The sequence below is a fragment of the Hylobates moloch genome, unplaced genomic scaffold (assembly GCF_009828535.3).
Source record: "Hylobates moloch isolate HMO894 unplaced genomic scaffold, HMol_V3 SCAFFOLD_24, whole genome shotgun sequence".
Taxonomy (NCBI): Eukaryota; Metazoa; Chordata; class Mammalia; order Primates; family Hylobatidae; genus Hylobates; species Hylobates moloch.
In genome coordinates, this window is record NW_026652299.1 from 1,669,339 (window position 1) to 1,694,767 (window position 25,429).

At 55.1% G+C, this 25,429-nt stretch overlaps 1 protein-coding gene across 9 annotated transcripts in view; it reads right to left on the minus strand.

Annotated features, from left to right (window-relative positions):
• Positions 1 to 25,429, minus strand: part of MAD1L1 (mitotic arrest deficient 1 like 1) — a 405,930-nt gene that overhangs the window by 125,036 nt on the left and 255,465 nt on the right. For all 9 annotated transcript variants that reach the window (XM_032145960.2, XM_032145959.2, XM_058434334.1 and 6 more), the window contains one exon: positions 12,787 to 12,877. In XM_032145960.2, the coding sequence (XP_032001851.1) occupies positions 12,787 to 12,877 (91 nt within the window). The remainder of the gene's footprint in view (positions 1 to 12,786; positions 12,878 to 25,429) is intronic.

Below are 25,429 nucleotides of genomic sequence, written 5' to 3' on the forward strand. Positions count from 1 at the left end.
TCCACAGCCAGAAGAGCCTCTAGGGCACAGTGGCCTGACCATCACCCCCCACCCCGTCGGCCCTGTCCCACTCCTGCCAGCTGGGCCCAGACACCAAGTGCAGTGACCACAGTCTGCAGGACCAGGTGACGTCAGGGTGTGCCCACGGGGCCCTGCCTTGGTGGCTTCTCGGAGCCTGCAGGCCACCTCTGCAGCTGATGGGGACAAAGTCCCCGTGAGTGAGGCAGCTGACAGGCAGGGGACCGGCTGGCCTGGCTTCTGTGGCTTGGCACCCCCTGCAAGTACACAGTGCGGTGGCCACCAAGGGAGCCGGGAGCAGAGGGAGACGGGCACGGGCAGCCCCTCGCCTGGGCCATCGGCCACTGGGAGAGACAGTGGACACCGTGACCGTCCCGCTAGATGGCGGCTGCGAGGGGCCAGGCCTCCGCCTCTCCCTGCAGAGCAGGGAAGCAGCACGGTGCCTTGGCGCCTGCTCAGCAGGGGCCCAGCAGAGGCCGGCTGCCAAGGGTGACTGCTGTTGCCGGCAGGACACCCCCATCAGCCTAAACACTCATCTCAGTAGGCGTCCTCCCCTCCAGAAGTCCAGCTCCGCAGTGACAGGGACTGCTGTCCACCACCGCACCACCAGTACCGAGGACTGTCTCGGCACAGGCCCCATGTGGAAGACGTGTTTGTCGAATGAATGGATGATGATTATTAACACTTACTAAACTAGGATGTTCTCCTATGGGCTTAAAACCAGGTTGCTAGAGTGGTTAAAATAACGCATCAAGTAAGAGCCAGTAGGTCCCAGGAAAGGGCTTGGAACCCTTCTCCAAGTCGTGGAGAGGCCCCCTCTCACTTCCTGGGTCGCAGCTGCATCCTGGGAGCAGCGGAGGGTGTGGGAGAGGTGCTGCTGCTGCTGGGCCCACCCTGGAGATGAAGGGAAGGAGGGTGAGGTCAGCGGCCATCTGCAGACGAAATGGGGTGCCATGCCCGGCTGGTGCTCTGTGAGCCCTCTTTCATGCATTCTGCTGCTTTCTGGAGAAGAACAGTCACGCAGCACTCAAGCGACCCCTCAGAGGTGCGGGGAAGGTGGTGGCGCTGGGCCGCAGACCGGGGTTAGGGCTCTGCATGGCGTGGCTGTGGCTGGGGGCACCAAGGGGCTCAGAGTGTTGCCTGAGAAGTCTGGAGGCAGCGGGGGAGGGACCACCAGGGCAGGAGGTGGTCCGGGGGCATCCCAGATGAGGCACAGGCCAGTGCAGTCTCAAGATCCTCCTACGCAAAGACCCAAGCACTTCCCACCACGGACACACCAAGCCTCCAGCTCAGAGGAAGGGCCAGCGGGTTCTGCACTGGGGCCAGGAGGCAGTGGATGTGGGGTGGGCTCTGCAGCCCAGGAGGCAAGATCACTTCCTCCTAGGCCCCATCTGTCCATCTGCTCAGGGCCACCCCTGCCCTCTGTGCGTTCTGGCAGGACACCTCCCGCTCACAGAACCCACTTCTAGCTGCCGGCCCAGGAGATCGGTGTGAGGCTCCAGGCATGGGGAGAAGCCCCTCCAGTGCTGCCCCTGGCCCCGTGCACCCCACCCACCTAAGGCGCTGCGCACTGTGTGTGCCAGCAAGCAGGAGCACCGTTGGGGGCTGGCACCACTCAACTCAAGCAGATGGGAGATCGAGCAACCTTGCTGGAATCGGCTGTTAGATGACAGCTTCCAGGAAGAAAGGGGAAAAATGGCTATAATCTTTTGCTAAAATTTGTTGCCTTGTTTGATTCACAGCTGAGAAAACTGTTGAGACACTGACGAGAATATCAAAAGGAAAAGTTTGGAGCCTTCCTTTGATGCGATGGTGCAATCATTGACTCAACAAAAATCTTTCACTTGCAGAGTGAGCAGGGCTCTGGTGCTGTTAACTAGCGCAGTTAAACAGAAGAGCCGGCTGGTGGGTGCAGCAGAATGCTGGGACAGGCAGGGCAGATCCCCAGCCACTTGCAGGCCTACTGTCTGTCCAAGCTCCCCTCCAGGCTGGGCCTAGGGTTCTGGAGATGACAGGGCCCCACCTTCAGACACAGGGGTCTTGGAGGGGTCTGCACAGCGAGAGACAAGGCCCAGAGAGGGTGCAGGTGCTCCCAGGCTGCCTTGTAAGCCCACACCTGTGCCTCCCAGGAGGCCTCGGCCTCGACTGCCCGTTTCCCTCTATGTTCAGGGGACTGTCTGCAGCCCAAGTCCTGGAGGAAGAGGCTGGGTGGTGGCTGGCGTTGGCTCCACCTCTGTTCCCACTGTGAGTTCTGCCCCTAACTTGCCGGCAGGTCTCCGTCCTCTCTGGGCCTCGGCTTCCCATCTGTGAGGGTGAGTGTGGCGAGTTTCACCTTAAGGACCTCCCTTCCGGCCAAAATGCTCATAAGACCTGGAGCAGAGGGCAGGAAAGCCACGAGCACACACCCTGGTGCGTGCAGGGGCTGGGTGCCATGGGCCCTTGGCTGCCCCGGGCAAAGGAAGTGGCTTCTGAGGGGCCACACCCTCAAGGTCCCTGCCAGGGAGGAGGCTGCCTCCAGCAAGGCCCAGGCAACACTCGGGGAGGGAGACGCCTGTCCCCCTGTGCCTGATGCGCGTGCTGAGCAGAGAAAGCGCTGGAAGGAAGCAGCGACAAGAGGGGAATGGAAAACACAGTTAAATAACCGCCAGTCCTCATGCATATTTATAGATCGTCCGGCCTCAAAATTCAATCAATACCTCTCCTGGCTGAAGGAAATGGCTCAGGGAGGAGAGCGAGGCAGCTCGGGCTGTGCCTGTTGGGCCGGGGCAGGGCAGAACCAGGCCCACCAAGAGGCAGAGGCAGAGGCTCGGCCTTCCCATCTCCTGTCCGTGGCCTTGCCTGCCGCACACAGCTGGGCTGTGGGACCTGCCTCTGTGACAAGCCCAGGCGAGGGTGACACCTCCCAGCCCCGCCCTCAGCAGGGCCTGACCTTGGGCACCTTGCTCAGGGCCAGCAGGAGGGCTGAAGGGCTGGACGCACCTATACACACCTGACGCTGAGGGGCCTGCGGGGCTGTGTCCCACCTATTCCAGGAAAGCAGCTCCCAAGCAGGCAGAGGCACATGGGTGGGAGAGGGCAGCCTGGAGCAGACAAAGAAACTGAGGCCCAAGGAGGACAGAGGCCATGCTGCTGTCCGTGACCAGTGCCCGGGAGCAGCGGAAGGATGAGAACAGGATGGGGGTAGGACAGGACCCCGGGAGCTCCCTTTCTGCAGAGCTGAGTGCTCCACCATGGGGAGTGAGTGTCCCGGGCCTCGTCTGCTGCAGCTGCAGGGGGAGAGGGAGTGGCCCAGGGTCACAGGGCGGAGCCCCTGGAGGCCCCTCCAGCACATGCCCCACGGCCAGGCTTCACCAGAAGTGGAAACTCCCCACAGCCAAGGCGTCCACGGCAAAGCCAGCCTGCGAGTGAGCCCACCCACCTGCGCCATGGGCCCCAGCGAACGCCCCCCACAACCCCCCTCCCACCCCCCAGTGGCCGTATGCTGCACAGCCTCCACTCAGGGCCCTGCCCAGAGGCTAAGCAAGGGTTCACCAGGGCCTGAGGGAAGGGCCACAGCTTTCCCCAGTGGGACACGCCCTGTGAGCCAGCACATCTGTCAAAGCAGCGGAGCCGGGACACTGGCACCCAGGAGATGGCACTGAGGCCACCGCACAGCTCCGGGGCTGGCCTTCCTGGCCTGAGACCCTGCTGGGCAGCTCCACGTGCAAGGCCAGGGGAGGAGGGAACTGGGAGGAGTCATGCCTGTCCTGGTTCCAGCAAGGGTCAGGGGCTCCTCCCATGACACCCCAGATAACAGCCTCTGTGGTTCCATAGCAGAGAAAGGGCAGGTGGCCTGCAGTGGCCAGGGAGGACAGCATGTGAGAGTCTCCACTGGTCAGCAGGGTGGGGACAGCATCCCCTTCCTAATCTGGCCAAGGCTGAGACCGGATCACCCTGGGCTAAACTCCTGGGCTCCAGGGGCTGTGCCTGTGGTGAGGAGGAGATGGTCCTGATGGCACCCAGCAAGGCTGACATCTGCCCCACCTGTCTGGAACAGTCCCTGAACAGAGACAAGACGCAGAGCTCCGGAGGGAGACCCAGGCCGCACACCCGTACAACACAGGAGAGGCTGGGCCCGACACACACACTGGATCCAGGAGGAAGGACAGACAGCTGCTGCCCCAGGACGCCATGCAGGGCTTCCCTGGACCTGCCAGCAAGGGACCAGCCCAGCTGGGGCAACTCTGCCCAGGCCCTGCTCCTTGAGGCTCCAGGGTGGCTCTCCTAGGAGGGGCCCGGGGCACGGCCCCTGGAGCTGGCACTCTGCGGTCCAGAGCATGTGCACACGCACAAGCTTGCTCTCCAAGCCTCGACCTGCTGTCTGTAGGGTGGTGGCTATGGTGACCTACCAAGTCCATGAAAAGGTCGGGCGGGTTAATGGACGTGCACATGGTCTCAGGCTGTAAGGAGCTTTGCCGGGCACACAAGCATCGCCCAGGGGGGACTCACGGAGTGAAACCAAAGATGTGGATCTCCTCCTCCTGCCACATGCGCCCGGCTCTCAGTCCCTCTTGAACTCCAACCCTGTCTGAGGACCCAAGTCCTTCCCAAGACGTCCTTGAGAACTGAGGGGCATCTGGCAAACCAGGCCATGGGCAGGCTCCAGGTCCAAACCCAGTTCCTCGTGAGAGAAGCAAAGTGCCTCCCCTTCCCCAGAGTCCTGCCGAGTGGGGGCGGCAGGGAGGGGCCTCTTCCTGGCCCCCAGGAGAGCCGCAGCCACTTTCCGCCTCCCCTCAAGCCCCACAGGCACCAGCAGGGCCCCGTGCTTCCCTTCTCCTCTAAAAAGCTGCTCTCATCTGTTTCCCTGCAGATGCGCCCGGGAACCAAAAGGACGTCGATCCCTTGGACACAGTGCCTACAGCAGTGGCTGCTTGGGGACACCTCCATTGTGCCATGTCCAAGAGCCGCGGGGACTGGCACCCCGTGTGGGGCACTTGCAGACAGGGCCATGGCCCTTGCTTCCCAGAGGACGCCCCAAGCCTCCAAGAGGCTGCAGACATGCTCAGGGATATCAGCTTTGGGGAGCCCGGAACCCCAGGTCCCGCCTTTGAGTTTGGTTTTCTACCCCAACTGCAAGACATGGCTTCAGTCCAAGTGGCAGCAGCAGGGACAGGCTGGGGGAGATCGAGGTGCTCAGCAGTGGGTCCCTGGGCACATCTATACTTGGGGGGACAGCAGAGACAACTGGACGATCTCTAGACAAAGGACAAGGGCTCGTGGGCCAGGCGTGCATGCCCATGCCTGCCCAGGCAGCAGACACAGGGGTCTGGCAGAGCCCGAGTTGGGTCCCAGTTCCACCAGCCACAACTGTGTGACTCTGGGCCAGTCCCCAGAACCCTGACCTCAGTCTCATGTCACCCAGAGGTGAGGATGGTCACCATGCGATAGGGGAGCGAGAGCTCGGACACACACCATCCGTCTGTCCGGCGGCTCTGCCACCCTCCTGCACATCCCGCACCACCTCGAGGCCTGCACGCCCTCATTAAAGCTCCCCTGACCTCAGGCCTCATCAACAGATGAAGGACTCTCAGCACAGCCAATTACCCGGTGCTGGTAATCACCCGCTGACTTCCACCCCAGTCCTTCAGAAGGTGATCTGCTGAGAGCGGCTTGTAAACAATTTGGAGGGAAAAGATAAAAACCCTAATTGTCAGAAGGGTTGGACTTAGGCTGAGGCCTGGCTCTGAGCCCCAGACCTGACCTCGCACGGGAGCCCCTCAATGTCTGCCCCCAGCTGCAGCTCTCACCTCCTCCCCTGCACCCAGGCCCTTCGCCACCCTCTGCTGCCTCTGTGAGCAGCTGCAGGCCAACAGGGGGAGGGTGTTCTAGTGGGGCCTTTGGCAAAGCTCAGCATGGGGGGAGCAACACACATGGGCAAGTGGGGGATGAGCGGGCAGAGCCCAGTGAGCACCGCAGCGGGTCCTGGCTCTGCCACCCGTGCTCCTCGTTCAGCTCACAGCCCATCGCCTGCCCCATCTGCAGACCAGGCATCTCCCTGAGCTCCCGCCACGGCAGTGTGGTCAGTGCACAGGGCACCCGCTGGCCACCCACCCTGGGCACGAAGCCCATGCTTCCTGGGAGGAGGAGGAGGAGGAACCGGCAATGTCCTGGTCCCGCTGCAACCACAGGTCCTCCTCCTCCTTCCCAGACACGTGGGCTTCACCCGGGAGGCTGCTCCCCTGGCCTGCCAAGGAAGTGAACTGGGTCCCTGCCGGACTGGCAGATGAGACGGAGCCCTGGGCAGCCTCCACTATCCCAACCTCCCCACTACAGGGCACAAACAACAGCCGGCGCCTAAACCATCCTTCCTGAGGCTCGGCCAGAGCTGGCAGGAGGCCTCGGGGGCTCAGGCCGCAGGTGCAGGACCAGCTGGTGGACGAAGGGCCTGAGGAAGGCAGGAGCGACCGAAGGACAGAGGCCGTGTGAGGGCAGGGTTGGAGCAGTCACCCCGAGCACCCTGCCCCTCCGGTCTGGGGTGTGGCTCACTCCTAACAAGCTGCCTGTTGGGTCTCACTGTGGTGAAATGCATGTGACAGGAAACTGACCGCCATAACCATTCTAAGTGCACAGCTCCCTGGCATTCAGCACACTCCCGGTGCTGTGCGGCCACCACCACAGCCCATCCCCAGAGCTCCCTCATCTCTCCAGGCTAAAGCCCACATCCATCAACACTCACTCTCCATTCCCCTGCCCCAGCCCCAGCCCCTGGCACCAGCCTCTCCACCTCCTGTCTATGGATCTGATGACTCTAGGGGCCTCGTGTAGGTGGAATCACATAGCCTGTATCCTTCTGGGACTGGCCGGTTTCACCCAGCCCAGCGTCCTCAGGTCCATCCATGCTGCGGCAGGTGCTGGGACGCGCCTCCTCCTCGAGGCTGTATCTATCGTGCTCCGCTGTACAGAAGGACCACACTGTGTCCACCCACACATCTGTCCACAGACGCTGGGATGCGCTCACCTCTGTGCTATCGTGAGCGAGGCTGCTGTGAACGTGTGTGCCCGTATCCATGAGTCCCTGCTTTTGGTTCTTCTGGGCATGTACACAGCGGTGGACTTGCTGGTCAGTGTGGTGAAACAAAGCCACTCTTCCATCAGTGGCAGCACCATGGCCAAGCCCCCATCGGTGACATTTCTTCTAGAATCTCAGGCTTAGTCTGCAAACTCCCACGGCAGAAATTACGTAAGTGATCACACTTTCCTTTCTCCTTAGGCTGCCAGGAAGCTCCGATTAAACAGAAGCCCAGCTTCACCGGCACCTTCAGCCCTCGTGGGCAGAATATTTCTGGTTTCCCACACACGGCATCGGCTGCCGGGAATCTGTGGAGCAGTGAGATCTCACGGAAAGGAAACGAGCACGATCACAGAAAACACTCGACGCTGCTCCGAGGACTGCGGCCGACTCAGCCTCCCCGGCGGCCCGGTCCGGAGGGGGCGCTTCTCCTGTCCTTCCACAAGCTACGGGAGGAAACCAGGAGCCCTTGGTCCCGCCAGGACCTAACATGGGTCCCTGGGGCCCCGTGCCAATGACCTGCTTCCTTTCACGGATGGGAAGCACCTCATCCGTCTGAACCATCAGCTCACTATATGACTCCCGCAGAACAGGGGCCCAGGAACATCCGGGGCTGTGGCTGCTTGGACCCCGCTGTGCCTTGGCTTAGAGCAGTGCCTGGCACAGAGGAGGTGCATGAAGGTGGCTCACACATGGGAAGGGAGGGCTGGGCTGGTGAGCATGGAGTCCCATGGGCCCTGCAGAGCTGCCCTCCCATGATCCTGCCTCCCAGGAAAAGTCCAACCCCCTTGCCTCACAAAGGAGGCCCTCAGGGCACAGAGAGGAGCACTTCCCGAGGCCACCAGGTAACACCAGGCCCATCGTCCTGGTCCAGAGGCCACACTCTGTCCAACATGGTAGAAGGTTCAGGAGAAAGGGCCGAACACAAAATGAAGGTCCCACTGATGAGCCACATGCGTTACTAGGAGTCTGGCGAGCGGGAGAGGCCAGACCTGAGGAGGCTGGTTTGGAGCACCCACCAGGAGGCCCCCGGACAGACAGGGACGCCACCCCAGCCCACCACACCTGGGCACGGACGCCAGCACAAAGGGGGCAGCTGTGGCTCCAGGAGGGGACGCAGCCCTCGCCCAGGGCAGCTGCAGGGTTGGTGGCTTCAGAATTCCAGGGGTCTGGGGGCCACAGGGATGGCATCTCAGGGAGGGGGCGAGGAGGTCTGAGGAGAGGTGACGGGCCCGCGCCGCCCTGTTCCCAGGGACACCGACCAGGGATGTGAGGTACCGCACCGCCTGCCTGCTGGTGCAGACAGGAGCAGAACCGTCTCCGTGTGCTTCCAGCTTCTGCTCACAGGGAACCCGACAATCTTCTACCCGCTCCTTCCCAAAACACCAAAACACGTGCACTTATTTCAAACCTCGCGGGGTTCTTGTCTGGTCTCTTTCCTGAGCAGCACTTGGGGCGCTGAGGTTGGCCCTGCCAGGGAGGAGCAGGCAGGTGGGGTGGGGAGGGGAGGGATCCGCACGGGGTGGGGGCTCCACCAGCCCTGACCACCAACCTGCCCAAACAAGCACCGTGATGAGGCCACATGGAGGAACGGCTGGAGCACGGGCTTCAGAACCCAAAGATGAATTCTACTTAATTACACGCACACTGAGGTAGTTAGAGGAAGTGTGCAGATGTCTGCAATTTACTTAAAGCGCGTCAGAAGAATAAAGTGGCGCGGCGGCTGGGCGAGGGATAAAGAGATGTCAGGGAGCTCCGCGGCGGAGCATCCATGGTGGAGCCTTGGTGGTGGGTGAACAGGCGCTCGCTGCAAACTTCCCTCAGCTTCACAATCTATCTTTAAATGTTCATAATCAAATGCTGAAAAAACCCAACAGGGCTGAATCTGAATGCTGCTCCCATCACTGCTGGGTGACACGGGGGCCCCATGGGGCACAGGTGCTGGCCCACGCTGCACACTTCACGCACAGAAGCTGGAGGCTCCTGGGTGGGACTGTCAGGTGGGGATGCGCCCACCAGCCAGAAGGTCAGTGTCCTGCCCAGTGCAGCTTCCACTGGATGTGCCCCTCTCTACCCGGGGCAGCCTGGGAGCCCCGACTGGCCTTACTGTGTGTCCTGCCCCGTGGCCTGTGAGCCCCGACTGGCCTCACTGGGTGTCCTGCCCCAGCTCGATGCCCTCTATCCCCAGATGTGGCCCATCAGAACCACAGACGTGGAAAACGTGCAAGTGTCTCGGAGGTGAGGACGATGGTATTATGACGGATAACAGGAATGGCCGCCATGCAGGGCTGGTTCACCAGGTATGTGCAGGGCCCTCCAGGAGCCATCACCTGAGATCTCCAGACAGCCTGCGGGAAAGGCCCGTGCCCTCCACATCCTGGGGAGCACGCTGAGGCCAGGCTGCAGCCGGTGGGAGACAGAGCCATGGCCCACCGCAGGCTGTGGGCTCCAAGCCGGCAAGGCCCAGTGTCCCCGCCATAAGGTGAGGCATCAGAGGGCAGCCGGGAGCCAGAAGAGAACAAAGCGCTGGGGCCCCAGCTCCTCGGTTCTAGACCTGTGGAAGAGCACAGGGCACACTCAGGAGGTGGGGACAGGGGTGGGGCAGGAGGCCGTGGCTGCAGGTGGGGTCAGGGACCGTGCCGCCCACCTGACCTGACTCCTGTGGCTACACCAATAGCCACGGGGGTCCCTCTGCTGCCAGATCTGGAGTTCCATGGGGTCCGCCCGATTTCTGTCTTCACTTGAGGACACTGCAACACGTTCAAGCCTCATTCTACCTCCCAACGTGGAGCGTCTGAGCTCCTTCCTCCTTCATACCCAGGCTCCATGTGGGCCTCACTTTCCCCATCTCTAGAGGGGGCGCCAGCAGCCCGGCCAGCCACCATCAGTGGGCACCCCTAGCTCTTCCACCCCCACCACTGGATGGGAGGGCTTGTAGTCCAGGAGACCCCGCCCACCCACTTCCAGACCCTTTAGCAACACACGGGCACACACAGTCGGCCCTAATGAGTGTGTGGACAGCTGTGGGCTCTTAGGGAGACCCAGAAAGGGCAGTGCCACAGCAGCACCCAACGACAGCCCTCCCAGGAAGGCAGCATGACCTCCCAGGCCTGGTCCCCTGGCCTCAGCACCGCGTGAGGGCATCGGCACTCGTGCCCAGCTCTAAGGGGTAACTGGAATTCTCTTTCCTCGCCAACCAGCTGTGAACTAATTACAAAAAGTTCTAACTAGTCAAGCCCCTCTCCAAGCATATGTTCCCAATTAAGTAAGACTGCAGCTGATTTTAATCAATCTTCCTTGAAGCGGCCCAACTTGAAGGCTTCTCCAGAGGGAGTGGGAGCAGGGAGAGGAGAGGAGAGGGCATCGCATAGTGGGTGCAGGGGCGGCAGCCGGCTCCTGGGGCCTCGCTCTGTCACCTAGGCTAGAGTGCAGTGGCGTGATCTCGGCTCACTACAATCTCTGCCTCCTGGGTTCAAGCGATTCTCCTGCCTCAGCCTCCTGAGTAGCTGGGACTACAGGTGCCAACCACCATGCCCAGCTAATTTTTGTATTTTTAGTAGAGGCAGGGTTTCACCATGTTGGCCAGGCAGGCCTTGAACTCCTGACCTCAGGCGATCCACCCGCCTCGGCCTCCCAAAGTACTGGGATTACAGGCGTGAGCCACCATGCCCGGCTAAAAGAGAGATTTTCAATGGTCTTGCAAGATCAGGTGTCTGGTGGGCAGGCACACCCAGCACGGTCACAATAAGCCATTTATCCCCTAGTGCGCAGGCCCCTCCCCCAGTTCCTCACAGGCTGAGTCCTCTGGGGTCACAGTCTTCCTGGACGTCGCCTACTGGTCATTGGGCAGGGGCTATAGGTGTTTTTTTAGGGTTGTCTTGTGTATTTTGTTGCAGCCCACAATGCATTGCAATCCTAGTCAGCTCAGGGGCTCTTCACATATTTGGCTTATGACCTAAGTAGCTGGGCAGGCTGATAAGAATAGACAAAACGAACTGTTTTGCAGACTAGTAAAACTTTGATCACAGACTAAACTTATTTGGTTTGGATGAGGGCAAGTAAGGTGGGTGAGGGGGCGGGGGGAAGGGGGAGGCCGACAAGCAGGCATCGGTGATCCAAGCAGGGGCCTAGTACATCCTGTTTCTTCTGTAGTTTGCTGACCTAAGCCAGTTCAAGGCACTTTCTCTTAGAAATGGATCCTATTTACATTATTTCCTTCAGTCGCACAGCCCTGGGCATCCAGAGCCAGGGGCAGCCTGAGCCACCATAGGGCCTGTGAGGCCTCACCTTCCCCAGGGCCACCCTGGACATCCCCCCGCTAAGGGTGAAATCGCAGGGGGTGTCAGAGGTGGTGGCAACTGGAGGGCTGTCTAGAAGTTTCCAAAACTTCACAGGCCAAACCCCAGTGGCCTCCCCGCCTCACTGCTCTGCAATTGCTTCTCCCACACTATCCGGGCACAGTCGTCCCTGTTGCCCTGACCCAGGGAGGAACAGCTCCTGAATCCTGGGCTGGGCTCAAGGTCACCATATCACAGCATAAACATCTGCTTCCCCAGGACCACCAGGCCCAGCCCTGTCCTCTCCCCAAATGGCCACACTGGCCACACTGCAGCACCACACCTCAGCTCTGAGCAGCTTTAGGACATGCCTGGGGCAGAGCCCCCACCCCTCCAAGGCCCTGGCAGAGCTCAGGGGAGGGTCACAGGTGACACTGCCAGCCCCACTCCTCATGCCAAGCCCACGGTACGTGACAGCCCTTGGCATCTCCCACAGAGGAGTGCTCCACTAGTGAGCTCCCGAGCACATGCTGTCTGTGCAGGACGGGGATGGTGGCCAGGCCCTAGCAGGTGTTCACCAGGTGCTGACACAGCACTCACCCACACCCTCACCTCATTCACGCCTCAACAAGCTCCAAGGGCCAGCCACTGAGGACGCCTTGGGGAAAGTGCTGGAAGCCGGAGCAGGGAAGCCGTAAGAGGTGCCTGCGGGGATGCCTGGCCCCCAGTCAGCAAGCAACGTGGGCGCCAAGGAGCAGGGTTTAGGCTCTGCTCAGCCCAACACCCAGAAAGACGTTCAGCAGCTCTGACGCAGAGCCTCTGGTGGCCGGGCAGCAGCCCCATGACCGCTCCCTGTACACCACGGCCCAGTTAAAACAAGATGACAGGTCCTAGGGCTGAGGACAGGCCAGCGTGGCTTGGAGCCGCCCGTCACCACAGATGTCACTCCTCACATCGCCAGGAACTGGTCATAAAAAATAGATTTGATCTGCCTCTAACAGGTGCCAAGATAAAATTAATGGCCTGTCCAAAAACCCGGTAACCTCGAACCTGAGGGCTTCCTGCCATGCAGCAACTCAGAGAGGAGGATGAAAACCAAAGAGAAAGTACAATTATTAAAAGAACACAAACAGCAGTCCAGCCTCGCCACAGCAGATCCCGGGTGGGCATAGTGCAAACCCGCCCAGAGCCCACTCCACCGACACCAGGCGTGTGGGTGGCACAGTGCTCAGAGGACCCCGGAGGCAGCCAGTGCAGGCCTGTCAGTGGCACAGCCTCCCCGCCAGGCAAGGGGGTACACATGGGAGGGAGGAGAGCCCAGAGAATTCAGACAGACAAGCCAGAAAACAGTGTTCTGTGGCGGCAGGAACCATGGTCGTTCACGATGCCCAGAGAAATGAGAGGCCCCAGGCAGTGCCTCCCCAAAGGCTGCCCCGCCCTCACCTGCAGCACACGCCGCTCCAGCTGTGCCTCCAGCATCCTCTTTTCTTCCTCCAGCCGACTCCGCTCGCCCTCCAGCTCCTCGACCTTCAACCTGCAAGGAGAGCAAGACGGTGACCAGGTGTCTGTGGCCAGCCATGCTGGGGAAGTCTCACCCTCTGGGTGATAAGCAGGTGAACGGTTAGGAGACCCAGCTATACAGCTTTATTTCTAAATACATGTCCGTGAAGCTCTCAGAGTCCAGCGATAACATCAAGAGAAAATTGGAAAATGACACAAGTACAGGATGGGGGAGTCCGTGGCGGCCCCTGCTCAGCTGGAGGAGCCTGTGCGTAGAAAGTCTCTGCGGACCACACCTTGGCTGGAAGCACAGAGGGAACCAGCCCAAGGCAGGACGCCTGGGAGTCGGTGTGTCCGTGTCCGTCAGCCACTCCCAGAGGGTGATGTGATGGCGGAGTGCAGGGGACACTGAGGGACAGGGAAGCGACCTCAGGACATCTTCAGAAATGAGGAAAAGACAGGAAAGGACTTCTACTGCGGGGTGTAGAAGGAGCTGATGACACGGGACCACAGAGCCACAATTCAGATGAGAAACAAAAGCACGCTTCGGGGTTCCCTTCTCCACAGTGGGAACAGAATGCAAAACAAACCTCCATGGCCGCGACTGGAATGGGGCCAGTTTTAGTTCACTGTAAGAAGCTGTCTAGTTTTGTCTTCATTTCTAGATCTAATATTTTGAATGGAAAACATATTCATGTGGTTTAAAAATAAAAAAAGTCTGTCAAGGCCCGTAGTGATGGAAGTATTACTTGACACCACACAGGGACAGGAGTGGGGACAGCTATTCCAGCCTGAGAACTGCTCCAGGGCATCCCAGCACACCACAACAGCAAGACCTGAGGAAACCCAACTCTTTCCAAGAAACCTAACTGCATCTCTGAAAAAAGATCAAGAAGATTTATACAAATGCAAAAATGTCTAGAACACAACAAGCTAAAATTCACAATGCCTGCCATCCAGTCAAAGATTACCAGACATTTAAAGCAGCAGGAAGACATGGCCTATAATGAAGAGATTAACCAATCAACGAATACCTACCAAGACACAGCATTGCACAGACAGCAACGCTGGCAAACAGGGACATTTAGACAGTTGTTAAAACTATTGGAAAAATGCAACAGTTCATACTTGGAAGAGACACACGTAGAAGTGGAAACTACGTCTCAGATAAACATGCTGGATGGGATTAATGACAGATTAGAATCCGTAAAGAGAAAAGTTTAATGTCCTCGAGGGCACAGCAATAGAAACTATCAAAAACAAAACACAGAGGCTAGGCACAGTGGCTCACGCCTGTAATCCCAGCACTTTGGGAGGCCAAGGCAGCTGGATCGCTTGAGGCCAGGAGTTCAAAACCAGCCTGGCCAACATGGCGTAACCCCTTCTCTACTAAAAATAAAAAAATTAGCCAGGCGTGGTGGTGCACCCCTGTAGTCCCAGCTCCTCAGGAGGCTGAGGCGTAAGAATCGCTTGAACCCGGCGGGTGGAGGCTGCAGTGAGCCAAGATCACCCCAGTGCACTCCAGCCTGGCTGACAGAGCGAGGCCCTGTCTCAAAAATAAATAAATAAGCAAACAAACACAGAGAGGAAAAGATTCCTGAAAAATGAAAAGAGAATCACTGAGCTGTGGGACAGCTTCATGAGGCATAAAATACATGAACGAGAGTCCCAAAAGGAAAGAAGGCAGAGGAAGCGATGGGACAAATACTATAAGAAAGTTCCACATTCAATGGAAAGGATAAAGCCACAGATGTAGGAAGCTCAACAGACACGAGGCAGCGCAAGGAACACAGGCCCAGGAAACAAGACGCTGGCAGCCCCAGAGCACATCAGGACGAGCCTGCTCAGGACCACGGCATGGAAAACCACCTTAAAGGTAGAGGTGGTACCTATGGAGGCACAAGGCGGGGTTCTCATGAGAAACAGCACAACGGAGAAAAGAACGAAAGAAATGAAATGAAAACTGAAACAACGAAAGAAATGAAAACCACCACCTTAGAACTGTGAAACCATCTCCAAAAACAAAAGCAAATAAAGATGCCTTCAGATCAGACACAAAAGCTGAAAGAATTCATCATCAGCCGACCTGCTCTACAGAAATGTCAGGTAAGGCCTGCAGGTGAAGGAGGACGAGGGAGGGGTGGGGCGGGGCGGGGCGGGGCGAGGCAAATAAACCCAGATCTGCGCAGAGAACCAGGAGGGCTGGAACAGCAGCTGCATTTAGGGAGATCTTTCTTACATTCATGTCTTTTTAAAAAATTTAAATTATTAACTTTTTAAAGTGATTAATAAACAAAACTAATAAAAATATATTAGGGATTTAATATATAGAATAAATAAAATGTATGACAACAGTATAAAGGCTGGAGGAGAAAGCTGACACTGCGGCTGTAAGGTGATTACACTGTATGTGAGAAGACGTAATATCATTTGAAGGTAGGCTGCGATAAGTTAAAGACGTATACTATACACCCTACAGCAAGCCCTAAAATAACAAAGACTTATAGCTAAAATGCCAAAAAAGTAAATAAAACAAAATCAGAAAAACACCAAACTAGGTTGAAAAAAGGTAAAAAGAAAAAAAAAAAGAAAAAGGGAATGAAGAAGAGACAGACGAATAGAAAATATTAAAATGACAAGATCAAAACTAATCATATCAATAATCAAATTAGATGTAAGTAGCCTAACCACTACAATTAAAAGACAGACACTTAAACTGGATTAAAAAGCAACACCCAATTAGATACCGCCAACAATAATGCACTTTAAATAGGAAGATGCAGAAAGACATAACATGTCATCACTAAGAAAACCAGCAAAAGAGAGCCATAGACGCTACTAATACCGGAAATAGTAAATTTCAGAGCACATACTATTACCAAGAAGGTAACTTATAATAATAAAGAGATCCATTAGTCAAAGGAAAATAATAATCCTAAACATGTGTGTATACTAATAAAAGAGCTGCAAAACAAATGAAGCAAAACCAGCCAGAAATGCAGGGAGAAACAGACGGGTCCACAATGACAATCGGAGACTTCAATATCCCTCTCTCAATAGCTGATAGAACAACGGGCAAAAAATCAGGAGGACAAGGACCACATGATCAGCCAACGAGCCCTATTTCACCTGGGTAAATGCTTCGACTCTAAGAGCAGAAGACCCAGTCTTTTCAGGAGCACTTGAACTATGTACCAAGATGACCTCATGCTAAACCATAAAAGAAGGTTCAGTCTATTTAGGAATTTCCTAATTCTAACTATGTTATAGGACCATCATGGAATTAAACTAGAAATCAGCACCAGAAAGTCATCTGGAAAATATCACTTACAAAAGCATCCAACACCATGAAATACACAGAGATGGAACGGAACAGGCCAAGAAAAACCTGCATGTGACAAGCTCAGAGCACTGCGGAGAGAGCTCCAGGGCGACCTCCACACAGGGAGATAGACATGCCTCGTCCAGGCTGGGAGACTCTGGGTGTTGGGAACGCACTTCTCCCCCAAATTAATCCACAGAATCAGAGCAACCTCAGTCAAAATCCCACAGGCTTCTTTGTACAAATTGGCAAGCTGATTCTAAAATTCATATGGAGATGTAATGGACCTAGAACAGAGAAAGCAACATTGACAGTGAAAAAGGAGGGGCTACCTAATTTCACCAACTACTTGAAAGCTGTAGTAATCACAACAGTGCAGTACTGGTCTGCAAGACAGACCAATGAAACACAATAGAGTCCAGAAACAGGAGCACAAACACAACCAATTTTTGAAAAATATACAAAGGCAATTCAGTGTAGAAAGGACAAACTCTTCAACAAATGGTTCTGGAAAAACTGGGTGTTCTTGGGGGGGAATAAAGAATTAAAATCTTGTACAATAAATGAAAATCCTGCTCAATCCTGAACCAAAAGTTATAAAGTTACTAAAAGAAAATACAGGAGAAAATCTTGTGAATTTGGGACAGCCAAAGATTTCTTAGCTATGATACCTGATACGGTTTGGCTGTGTCCCCACCCAAATCTCATCTTGAATTGTAGCTCCCATAATCTTGAATTGTAGCTCCCACGTGTTGTGGGAGGGACCTGGTGGGAGATAATGAATCACGGGAGTGGTTTCCCCCATACCGTTCTCGTGTGTTGTAGGAGGGACCTGGTGGGAGATAATGAATCACGGAGGCGGTTCCCCCATACCGTTCTCACGTGTTGTGGGAGGGAAGTGGTGGGAGATAATTGAATCAAGGGGGCGGTTCCCCCATACCGTTCTCCTGTGTTGTGGGAGGGAAGTGGTGGAAGATAATTGAATCACGGGGGCGGTTCCCCCATACCGTTCTCCTATGTTGTGGGAGGGAAGTGGTGGGAGATAATGAATCACAAGGATGGTCTCCCCCATACCGTTCTCGTGTGTTGTGGGAGGGACCTGGTGGGAGATAATGAATCACGGGGGCAGTTCCCCCATACCGTTCTCACGTGTTGTGGGAGGGACGTGGTGGGAGATAATGAATCACGGGAGTGGTTTCCCCCATACCGTTCTCGTGTGTTGTGGGAGGGACATGGTGGGAGATAATGAATCACAGGGATGGTCTCCCCCATACCATTCTCGCGTGTCGTGGGAGGGACGTGGTGGGAGATAATGAATCGGGTGGTTTCCCCCATACTGTTCTCGTGGTCGTGAATAAGTCTCACAAGATCTGATTTTATCAGGGGTTTCCCCTTTGGCTTGACTCTCATTCTCTCGTCTGCCACTATGCAAGACGTGCCTTTTGTCCACCGCCATGATTGTGAGGCCTCCCCAGCCACGTGGAACTGTGGGTCCATTCAACCTCTTTTTCTTTATCAATTATCCAGTCTGGGTATGTCTTTATCAGCAGCGTGAAAATGGACTAATATCCAAAGGATCATATGTAACAGAAAACACTGAAAAACTGGACTTTATCACAAAAACTTCTCTTCAAAATACCCGATGAAAGAATGAAAAGACAAGACACAGATTGGGAGAAAATATTTGGAAAGCAAATAATCTGACAAAGGCCTTGTATCCAGAACATATAAAGAGCTCTCCCAAACTCAACAATAAGAAAAATAATCAAATTTTAAAATGGGCAAAAAAACAGGTGCTTTACCAAAGAAGATCTACAGATGACAAGTGAGCTGAACGAAAAGATGCTCAACATCATTAGTTATTTGTGAAATAAAAAATAAAAGGCCACAGTGAGATACGACTGCCAACCTATTAGAAGGCCTAAATGAAAACTTTTAAAAAACTAGCCGGGTGTGGTGGTGCACACCTGTAGTCCCAGCTACTCAGGAGGCTGACGTGGGAGGATCACTTGAGCCCCGGAGTCAGAGGCTGCAGGCGGCTATGATCCCACCACTGCACTCCAGCCTGGGCAACAGAGCCAGACCCCGTCTCTAAAAGAAACATTTAAAAAAATAAAACAGGGACTAAGTAAAAAGACTGTGCTGCATGCTGGTGAGGAGAAGCTGCACCTCAACCACTCTGGAAGACAGGCAACCTCGGAACACGTTACACATGTGACCACCAGGCACTCTACACTAGGCGTTTACCTGAAAGAAAACAAAGTTGATTTCTACATGGGATTTTATTTATAATATACAGCAGTTTCATTCAGAATAGCCAAAAACCAGAAAAACTCCAAATGTCCATCGCAAGGGAACGTATAAACTGTGGTGTCTCCATACGACAGAACACAACTCAGCAGTGAAGACGACGCAGCTGTGTGCACAGTGATCTCTCCCCAAACCAGCCATGCTGCGTGGAAGAGGCAAAAAGATGGAGACCACATGCTCCAGGACCGACGCCACGCCCAGAAGACTCGACAGCAGCCTGCCAATCTACAGTGATGGAAAGCACGTCGGCGGGTTTGGCGTGGGGAGAGGAGGCAGGGAGGAGGGATTCCTGTCAAACAAGAGCACGTGTCTGGGGGTCTTGAATGTGAATGTGGTAACAATGGCTCCATGGGTGTATGTGTGTGTACATGCAAATTCATCACACTGTACATCGTGCAGCTTACTGCACACCAGTTGTACCTCAAGAAAGCTGTAAAAACCGTACTGTAGTGAATGACCTCTGACATCTGCTTCCTGCTTGTACGGCGCACCTGCAGGACATGCTTCTGGAGGCGGGGCTGCTGGCCGGGGACAAGCATCTCTGTCATCCCAGCAGACACCATGCACTGCCGTCCCTGGGTGTCTGGGACACTCCCACTCACACCAACATCCTGAGCATGGGCCTAGAAGGTATTTCTGCAGCAACAATGCCTCGCTCCTCTTGAGGCAGGGAGTGCCAGCAGGGGAGACATCTGAGCACAGCCCAGTGTCACCGTCTCTCAGGAGGGTGGCTGTGCAGCATGAGACCTAGCACACACCTCCGGCACCAGCTGATGCCTCCTGGAGAGGTTTTGGGAGCCCCACAAGTGCTGTGGCTTTACAAACAACCCCCTCAGTCTTCACATCAATCTAGCAGGGAAGTCCTGGTGCCTGAGTAAAGGGGAGACTGAGGCTCAGAAAGCTGTCTGAGAGGCCCCTGATCACAGAGCTGCTAAGGGGCCTGGCCGAAGGCCCGGGATGGGTGTTCCTGACCCTCGCCTCCCAGGGCTTCTCAGGGGAGTGAACCTGCCCAAGGTGATGAATGACGACATGGTGGCGGCCTCCAAGGCCATCTCCGAGAAGCTGCCTTCTGCAGGGACTTCTCAACTTAGGGAGACGCTGGATGAAAAGGCCGCTTTTAAAATGATATTATGGATTCTGAAGGCTTGGGAGCAAAATGTTTTCAAGGGCTGAATTTGAATAAGCGCACGCGTGTAGCTGCAGCCATGTTAACAGAATGACCTGCGTGACCCACCCTTGCCGCCAGACAGCAAGCCCACATGCGTGCTCGTTTGTGCACCAAAGGGGTGCACTTTCTTCTGCTGTCCTCCTTTCAGACAAACTGCTACTGCACAGAGAGCAAGAAAGAGAACAAACGAATAAACAAGTTGCGGGGGATGGTGCTCAAAAGCTCAGAATTCTGGTTTGCCTTCAAATGGTTCAAAGCAATCAGTTCTGGCATAAGCTTCTTGAAATTGACTTACTGCAACTTTTTTAAACATGAGGAGTGCTACATAAATTAGCTGCCAGCCTAGATCTTTCCTCGAGACGATGACGCCAATCAAAGCAGGTGCCTGTCTCCGAGCGTATGCGTGGAAAGCAGCTGGAGGGTAGCCGGGATCTTGTTTGTAACAAACCCATCACACATGAGGGAAACTTTTGCAAGAAAAATGATTAGTTGTTTTTGCTGAACTAAAAGATGCATAATATAATGGGGGGGGGCTGGGTGCCGCAGGTGAGGCTCCTGGGGCCTGGAGAGGGGACAGTAGGGAGACCTGAGGCCCAACGGGCAGACAGCATCCAGTCCAGGAAGCCTCTCATCCAGGCCAGCCTCCCACGGGTCCCAGACCCCTGCACTGCCCACCAGCCCCTCCCCAGTGGGCCTTGACCCCCACACTTCACGTTTTACTGCTCTGTCCCCTTCATCAAATGGCTGGCTCCACGTTTCCAGCCCTGATCATGGTGTCTGACTCACAGCAGGCATTGATGAGCGTTTCCCTTGAACAATGAGTGTGGAACCCCACCAGAGAGGCTGGCAAGTGGGGTACATAGGACCCCCAGCCCTGGAGATGGTCACACAAGGGTGGGTGGGGCCCAGCTTAACCCAACACTCGCTGTGTGTCCTGACACGGAGCACCCCGCCCCTCCAGGCTTGTCATAAAGAGAGCACATGACAAAGCCCCGCAGACATGGCAGTGTGACGCGGTGTCCACGCCTGCCCTTCCTCTCCCACAGACAGGGTTACAAAGCCTGGACACACGCCCAGCTCTGGAAGGCCCACCGCACTGGCGGGAAGGGGACACCATGGCCCTTCTCTCACATCCCCTGACCTCAACCTCATGCCACCATCCAGGCGGTGGTGAGGCTTCTGTAGGAGGAGCTCAAGGCAAAGTCCTCCGGCACTCACCTGGGGGCCGGGAAAGAAAGCCACAGAGTTTCAGGAGCGTGTGACCCTCCCTGCTCGGAGTATGGACTCCCCGGCCCCCATGGCCCCTGCCTCTGCTCTTTGCACACTACCACGGGCTCAGCCCACAGGGCTGCAGTGGCGGCAGGGAGCCTGAAGCAGGAGCCGTGTTCTCTGTTCCAGATGGGCAGGACAAACTCTAGCTGCGTTTTCCTCCCTGTCCTCCCATCGCAGGGCCAGGCGTGGGCCCAACCTCCATGACACCAGCAGAGTGCAATAGACGGTGCAAAGAGAGCCCCACATCCCTGGAGGACCACAAAGGGGAGACCCAGAAACATGAAAGCACCCGAAGAGCACGGAATGGAGGGACTGAAAAGGGTGGTCCCGGGGAGTTGAGGGGCATCCCTGGGTCGGCCCATGCCTGGGTCACATCCACACTGGCATCTGAAGCCAGTGAGAGCTGAGGGCATCCCTGGGTCGGCCTGTGCCTGGGTCCCATCCACACTGGCCTCTGAAGCCGACGACAGCTAAGCTGACGGGCACTGCCAACGTCCCAGGCCAAGGCCGGGAGCACTGCCAAGGCTTCACGACCTGAACTGGGATGGGAACCGCACCCCACAGAAGGTCACTGGGACCTGGGCTAGAATCCACCCAGGTCGGCTCACTGCCAAACTGAAACACTCACATTCCTCACAGGACTTAAACACACAACCTCTCTCACAGTGTTCAGGACATAACCCCAAATTACTCGGCACATGAAGAACCACAGAGATTTCAAGTCAGCCTGGAGAGGCAGTTCCAGCTGCCGGGGCTGAGGAGACAGGGCTGGGTTATCTGGGAAGTGCGGCAGAGAGGGGCCACAAGACGGCCCACGCAGACGAGTGTGCACGCTCCCACAGCACACGGACACCCAAAGGTCTCAGCAAATTCACAGAAAAGTGAAGTGCTCAAAAAGTATTTAAGGAAATAAATGGCTGAAAAATCCCAAATTTGGCAAAAAAAAAAAAAAAAAATCCCTAGAGATTCAAGAAGCTGAGCAAACTCCAAACAGAATAAACCCAAAGAAATCCACACCCAGACACATCCAAATGAAAGTGCTGAAAACTGAAGGCAAAAAAATGGTGAAAACAGAAAAAATCTGTGTGACCTCAAAGGGAACAGTGATTCAAGCATCTGAAAAATCTCTCCCCAGGCAGGAACCGCAGTGAGGAGGAGGAACGCCGCACTCGTGGCGCGCTGGGAGGCGAGGGCCGCGGGCCACGCTGCGTGCGCAGGGCAGAGCTCCATCAGGAATACGAGGGGAATAAAGACGGACCCACCCGACGGAAACCGTGAGGAATCGTAGCCACCTGCTCTCCAGGAGTGGCTGCCGGAAATCCTTCAGAAGGAAAGAGGACATGAAGGATACCTGGAGCGTCGACAATGAAGGAGGAACCGACGGCAGCTATCTGGGCTTACAGATAATACCCGGTTCTCCTACTGCCCTCTTCAAAACACTGTATGACTGAAAACAAAACCTGTGGCATTTCCATGTAGGTGGAAGGATGGCAGGAAGGCAGAGGGCAAGGGACCTGCCGGGAGGGGCTTCCAGGTGTGACTTCAAGTGGGATGACGCTGATTCTAAGTAGGCAGTGATAAGTACTCTAATTCCCAGAGCAAACACTCAAAACATCAAACTGAGAAATAGTCAGATGCCCATCCGCTAAATTAAAATGAAATACTAAAAACCATTCAAGTAACTTGAGAGAAAGCAGGAATCATGAAAAGGAAAAACAAAAATGGAGGAGACACACAAACAAATAATAAAATGGTAGCAATGAAAAGACAGAGATTGCCATGATGGTTCAGAAATTGACCCGATGACATCACGTATACAGAAACTCAAAGAACGGGTACAGGCAGGCTGCAAGTAAAAGGACAGAAACATTTACAGCAGCCAAACACTACGGTAAAGGCAGCTGGCGGGAGGGTGTAGAAGCAGCGCCGCCCCAGGAGCCACAGGCACACCCAGACCCTGACCTGGGCTGCTCAGGACTGTGCTGCCGAGAGAAGGCTCAGGGCTCCGTGGAGGAACGGCTGATTGGAAAGCTGGGGCAGAGGACACAAGGTGAGTCTGGAGCACCCTGTGGTGCCGGAGAGTGAGGAAGGGCTCAGGAAACCCAATGACGGGGCACAGTGGGGAGCGGCTGGCCGCGGGGAGATCACCCAGCAAAACAAGTCCCGGTGCATGCACCGGATCAGAACACAGAGCACGTGGCAAACTCCCTTCAGTCCACACTGCGCTCAATAAACAAGTCCCGGTGCATGCACCGGATCAGAACACAGAGCATGCAGCAAACACCCTTCAGTCCACACTGCTGGCAATAAAAGAAGTGAATAAACGGGGAAGAGGAGACACCTCCCTCACAGAACTCCACATCATACATGTAGAACTCATCCCTCCAGAGGGGGAGCGTCACCTGCGCCCTGAGGGATTCGCTTCCAAGGAAGAGAGTGGAGAAAGTGCAAACAGCTTCGCGGACGAGGCACCAGGCAGAGCACGCCTCAGTCCAGCGGTCAGGTCAACCGTCCACGCCTCAGTCCGGCCGTCAGGTCCGCCGTCCACGCCTCAGTCCGGCCGTCAGGTCCGCCGTCCACGCCTCAGTCCGGCGGTCAGGCCAACCGTCCACGCCTCAGTCCGGCGGTCAGGTCCGCCGTCGATGCCTCAGTCTGGAGGTCAGGTCCACACTGCTGTCGCGTGGATGTCAGGGGCTCCCTGATGGGACATGGTGAGAAAGGACTTGCCGTCTGTGATCTTCCTTCCAAAAACCACCATCTCAGGTTAATAAGGAAACACATCACACAAGCTTGCTTCGGGGGCGTTCTAGGGACACCTAAACGTACTGAGGTCAGGAGAAACGAGGAAAGACAAACTGTCACCGGCCAGCGGCAGGAGAGATGTGATGACTAAAATCAACGCGGTGCCCTGGCTGCAACATGCAGGAAAGCCTGGTGGACCCAAACAAGGGCTGGAGACAGGCCCAGGGTCACACACCAGTGACGAACGCCATGGCGGCGTGAGATGTCAACAGCGAGAGAAACCGGGTGAAGAAGGTATGAGAACTCTCCGTCCAGTTTCCACAACTTGCCTATTGAATCTGGTAAATGGGGTGGCAATTCCATCTTTTCAAACAATCAACTGTTGGCCGGGTGTGGTGACTCCCGCCTGTAATCCCAGCACTTTGGGAGGCCGAGGCGAGTGGATCACCTGAGGTCGGGAGTTTAAGACCAGCCTGGCCAATGTGATGAAACCCCGTCTGTATTAAAAATACAAAAATTAGCCGGGCATGGTGGCGCATGATTGTAATCCCAGCTACTCAGGAGGCTGAGGCAGGATTCGCTTGAACCTGGGAGGCAGAAGTTGCAGTGAGCCAAGATGGCACCACTGCACTCCAGCCTGCGTGACAGAGCGAAACTCCATCTCAAAAATAAAAAATAAAAATAAAAAATAAACAAATAAAACAAAAAACCCATAGCTTATGTCAATCTCAATGGTGAAGGGCCAAAAGCTTTTCCCCTAAATCAGGAACAAGACAAGAATGTCTGCTTTTGCTGCTTCTATTCAACATAGCCAGAGCAATTAGGCAAGAAAAAGAAATATTTTCCAATTGTATCCAAATTGGAAAAGAAGAAGTAAAACTACTTCTCTCTCTTTGCAGATGCCAGGCTACAGAAAACCCTAAAGAAGCTGCAAATAACCTGTTCTAGTCAATAAACAAAATCAGCAAAGTTGCAAGATACAAAGTCAACACACAAAAGATCAGTTGTATTTCCCTGTATTAGCAACGAGCAATCTGACAAGGAAATCAAGAAAACAATTCCATTCATAACAGCATCAAAAAGAACAAAACACTCTGCAATACATTTACCCAAGGAGGCATAAGATTTGTACCCTGAAAACTGCCAAACGTTGCTAAAAGAAATGAAGAAAACCTAAGTAAACGTAAAGCCATCTGTGTCAGGGAGAAGACTGCATGCTGTTTACCCGTCAGCGGAGTCAAACCCCCCTGAAAAAGAACCACCACGAGGGAGACTCATAGCTCCTGACCTCGATATTTATGAGAAAGCTACATAAGTGAAAAAGGAACTGACTTTTATACACAAACAACTCGGATGGGTCTCAAGGGCCTTGTGCTGAGTGAAAGGAGCCAGTCTCAAAAGACTGCATGTTGTAGGACTCGGCTGGAAAAAGCCGAGCTGCAGGGTGGAGCGGAGATGTGCAGCTGCCGGGAGGTCCCCGTGTGGCCAGGTGAATGGAAAGGGGGACCATGGAGGATTCCTGAAGGGGTGACGTTATTTTGCACTCTGATTACAGGGTGATTAGAGTTCATAGAGCTGTATCCTATAAGAAAAAAGTTAATTTTACTATATAATTTTAATTTTTACTTTTTTTTTTTTTTTGAGACGGTCTCACTCTATTACCCAGGCTGGAGTGCAGTGGCACGATCTCGGCTCACTGCAACCTCCACCTCCTGGGTTCAAGTGACCTCGTGTCTCAGCCTCCCAAGTAGCTGGGATTACAGGCACGCACC